The sequence below is a fragment of the Chinchilla lanigera genome, unplaced genomic scaffold (assembly GCF_000276665.1).
Source record: "Chinchilla lanigera isolate Chin_1 unplaced genomic scaffold, ChiLan1.0 scaffold00137, whole genome shotgun sequence".
Lineage (NCBI taxonomy): Eukaryota > Metazoa > Chordata > Mammalia > Rodentia > Chinchillidae > Chinchilla > Chinchilla lanigera.
In genome coordinates, this window is record NW_004955538.1 from 1,516,740 (window position 1) to 1,520,720 (window position 3,981).

At 48.7% G+C, this 3,981-nt stretch overlaps 1 protein-coding gene across 10 annotated transcripts in view; it reads left to right on the forward strand.

Annotated features, from left to right (window-relative positions):
• Positions 1 to 3,596: 3,596 nt before the first annotated feature.
• Wdr20 (WD repeat domain 20) overlaps positions 3,597 to 3,981 on the forward strand; it is a 70,489-nt gene continuing 70,104 nt past the window's right edge. For 3 of the 10 annotated variants that reach the window (XM_005410738.2, XM_013507829.1, XM_013507831.1), the window contains exon 1: positions 3,603 to 3,911. In XM_005410738.2, coding sequence (XP_005410795.2) covers positions 3,663 to 3,911 — 249 coding nt within the window. In that variant the 5' untranslated portion in view covers positions 3,603 to 3,662. Of the gene's footprint in view, positions 3,912 to 3,981 lie in introns of all 10 variants that reach the window. The other 7 variants (XM_005410739.2, XM_005410743.2, XM_005410748.2 and 4 more) reach the window with 6 other exon arrangements.

The following is a 3,981-nucleotide window of genomic DNA, read 5'->3' on the forward strand; positions in this document are numbered from 1 at the left end:
TAAATTAACAAATGCATCTTACTTCCTACCACAGACACCGCTCCCCCACCCCAGTCTTCCAGCAGTCTATGGCTAGAGATCAGAAAGGTTGCCAAGCCTCTCCAGAGATGTGGAGAGGTACTTCTGACTACTCAAGGGAACAATCTTTCTTCTTATTTGCTTCTTTTTGAGACAAGGTTTCACTATGTAGCCCAGGCTGGCCTCGGACTCATGGTGATCGTCTTGCCTCAGCCTCACAAGTGCTAGGATTACAGGCCTTTGCTACCACGCCCAGCTCACAATCTTTCTTTACATACAGCACACAAGTTCTTTCTTCAACGTCCTGTTTCCTGTTTAAGGGTACTAAGCTTGAAAGTCTTTGTTGTAATCTCCACAAAAGTAAAACCCACAATATTTATTGGGCTGCTTAGATAAGGTGTCCTTTACCTCCCACTGGAGGAGCTTAACAATGACAAAGCTAGTGAAGGTTCTAGCTGCAAAAAGCGATGCCCTAGTTGGGGTTCAGTTCTGAGATAGTCTAAGTAATAACTCGGTTGTGTGTGACAGAACATCAGTGTTGTGACAATGGATTCTCTTCTTTCTTTTTTAAGACAGTCTCTCTCATTGCCAGGCTGGCTTCAAACTCACTGCGATTCTCTGCCCCAGCCTTGCTGGGCTGGGATTATAGGTGAGGGCTACTATGCTCCAACTATTTTTTCCCCCTCTTTTGTGTGATGCTGGGGATTGGATTGAGCCCAGGTCCTTGCACAGGCTAAGTATGTCAGGTTCTATGTAAAAAAGCATGTATACATACTCAGCATAGTGCCCACAGAGTAGGTGCTGACTAAATGTGCAGTATTTGAAGACCTTAAAAAGATCTTAAAGCCGGGAGTGGTGGTGTTCACTGCAATAGGCTAAAGCAGAAGGATCATAAGTTTGAACCCAGCATGGATATGGGTAACTTTCCCTAGGTTCAATCCCCAGTCATGCATGCACACACGCACGCACATACGACAGCCTATGAATGTAAGAGGAGCAGATCTTTTCAAGCAAGGGACAAAGCTAAGAGTGACAGAACAGTTTGACAGTTTGATTAGAATGGAGGATTTCTCCCTTAGGTAAGGAACAGGCTGACAAATGCTGATGTATGACTTATTTGTGTGGATATTCCAGGTCACTGAAAGAGTTGTGAAAAGGAATATAATGTTTAAAGCCCTACTTTAAGAAAGTTAACTTGGAAAAGGCACACAGGAAGAAAGCTGAGAGTAAAAGTGATATTAAGGAAATAATTCACAAAACCATTATGATGATTCAAATTATTTATTTTGTGGGGCTGGGGACTGAACCCATGATCTTAGGCATGTTAATCAAGTGCTCTACCTACCACTGAGCTACCCCTCAGTTCCAACTTAAGTTTTACTTGTTTTTGCTAAGCTACATCCCCAATCCTTTTTTAAACTTTGAGACAGGGCCTAAGTCACCAAATTGCCCAGGTTGGGCCAAATTTATGATCCTCTTGTCTCAGCCTCCCTGAGTTTTACACCTACAGGCCTGTGTCACCATACAAGGCTCAAACTCAAGTTTTATTTATTATCTATTTACTCGTTTTTTTTTTTTTTTTTTTGAGACAGGGTTTCACTCTACAGTCCTGTCTGACTTGGAACTCACTATGTAGCACAGGCTGGCCTCGAACCTATGGTGATCCTCCTACCTCAGCCTCCCAAGTGTTGGGATTATAAGTGTGTGCTACCTTATCTGTCTCAAGTTTTAAATAGCACTAATTCATTTAGCCTGAAAAAAACTGGTGTGACACTGACAGTCAGGTTGGGCTCAGTGTGGAGGACATTCTTTGATTAGAAAGCACTGAGGACACACAATGATTTGTTTGTTGTTGCAAAAATGAACTGAAACCTTTCACCTGAAGAGTGTATTTGAATTGCAGGAGATCCCTATATTTTGGTCTTGCCATGCATTGTAAAAATTAATGGGAAGTAAGGACTGTGATTGTAGTGGATTGACAACTGGTGGTCAGCTTATAATTCCCAGCTATACTGAATAAGTGTGGTGCTGGGTGTGGGAGGCCCACCTGGGGACTGTTGCCAGCAGCATAAGAGGCAGAACTGGAGAAGGATAATGCTTTAATTACTGAAACGTTTGATATCTGCCCATTTGTACTAGCTACGCCCTTGGTTCTTGCTCAATAAAAGGTGGCTGAGATTGGTAACTGGGGCTGCAGTCCGAGAGACTATAAGCCCCCTGATCTCAGACTTTTGCCTCTCTTGTTCTTCTTGTCTCTCTCACTTTTCTTTTCATCCGCAGGCACCTCATTTTCCGGACCTGTCACCCTGGTTAGAACGACAGCTCAGTTGCACCGATTTAGGTTTTATTTCCTGAATCCTTGTGGGGGGACAAGAGAAAGGTACCGAAAATTGAAATTATTGAAAAGCTGTGGATAACACAAAGAGTATTATTATGGAACAGTAATAAAAATGTTGAATTTCTGTGTGTATGATGCACACCTGAAATCCCAAGCACGCTGGGAGGCTGAGGTAAGGAGGATTCCAAGTTCCACCCCAGTCGGGGAACTGAGATTCTGACTCAAAAAAACTAAACAAAACAAAACCAAAAACCAGTTCAATGCGAAGGCCCTGGGTTCAACCCGCAGTGCCACCACTCACGCAAAAGGGAGTTGACAGAGGATAGAACTTTGATAGAAAAAACTGGTAGAACGCTTGGGGTCGATAGAGCCAGTACAAATTTTTGCTTGATGAGGATTCTCCCCCCCAAAGTACTATTATTATTATTATCTTGTCTTTTTTGAGACAGAGTCTCTCTATGCAGTTCAGGCTGGCCTTGAGCTCACCTTGTAGCCCAGGCTGGTCTCGACCGTGCAATGATCCTCCTGCCTCAGCCTCCCGAGTGCTGGGATTAAAGGCGTGTGCCACCACGGCCGGCCCGAAAAGTATTATTATCTTCCTTCCCTCTCCATAACTAGGAAAAACAGCAGGATTAATTACTTTTCCAATCATTCAGGACATCACTGTTCGTCAATATGACCTCTATTAAGTATAACTCTGTATTTCCGATGCAAAATAACAGTTATGAGAGATTGGGGTTATCATCAGAACATACCCTGGAATTGCAAGAGTCCTCACCTCTGCCTTCTGGAACGCTTGATTATGTCAAACAGAACTGCAAGGACTCCGGCATGGTCTCATGGTCCCCACCTTAAACCGCGCAGTCCCGCGACACCTACCCGGACCCCGACTCGAGGAGGCGCGGGGGGCTCCGGCCCGCCCCGGTGCGGACCCTAGGGGCGCTCTGCTCGCTCCTCAGGGAACCTCAGGGCCGCTCTGGGCACCGCTGAGTAGTCCGCAGGGGTCCGCCTCAGCCCTCGCGGTTCCCCCTTACCCGCTCTCCCGGGTCCAGCCGCAGCACGGCGCGGCGCCCGTGGGAGGAGCTTGCGGCTCCCGCCTTGCCTTGCGCAGCGCACCAGGTGAGTACGCGTGCGCAGTCCAGCCGTAAACAAGCCCGCCCATTCCCCTCGGCCCGCCTTCCCGGGGCCGGCTCGAGGGTGGGCGGGGCAAGGGGGAAGGGGCGGGGGTAGCGCGAGCGCCTGGGACGGCGCCTGCGCGGTGGGCGTGATCCGGGCACTTAGGGCAGGATGAACGCTGCTTTCCAAGATGGCGACGGAGGGAGGAGGGAAGGAGATGAACGAGATTAAGACCCAATTCACCACCCGGGAAGGTCTGTACAAGCAGCTGCAGCATTCGGAGTACAGCCGGCCCAACCGGGTGCCCTTCAACTCGCAGGGATCCAACCCTGTCCGCGTCTCCTTCGTAAACCTCAACGACCAGTCTGGCAACGGCGACCGCCTCTGCTTCAATGTGGGCCGGGAGCTCTACTTCTATATCTACAAGGGGGTCCGCAAGGTACCGGCCCGCGCGTCCCCGGGGCCCGCCCGCCGCGGGCGGAGGCTGGGAGCAGGGCGGTGACAGCGGC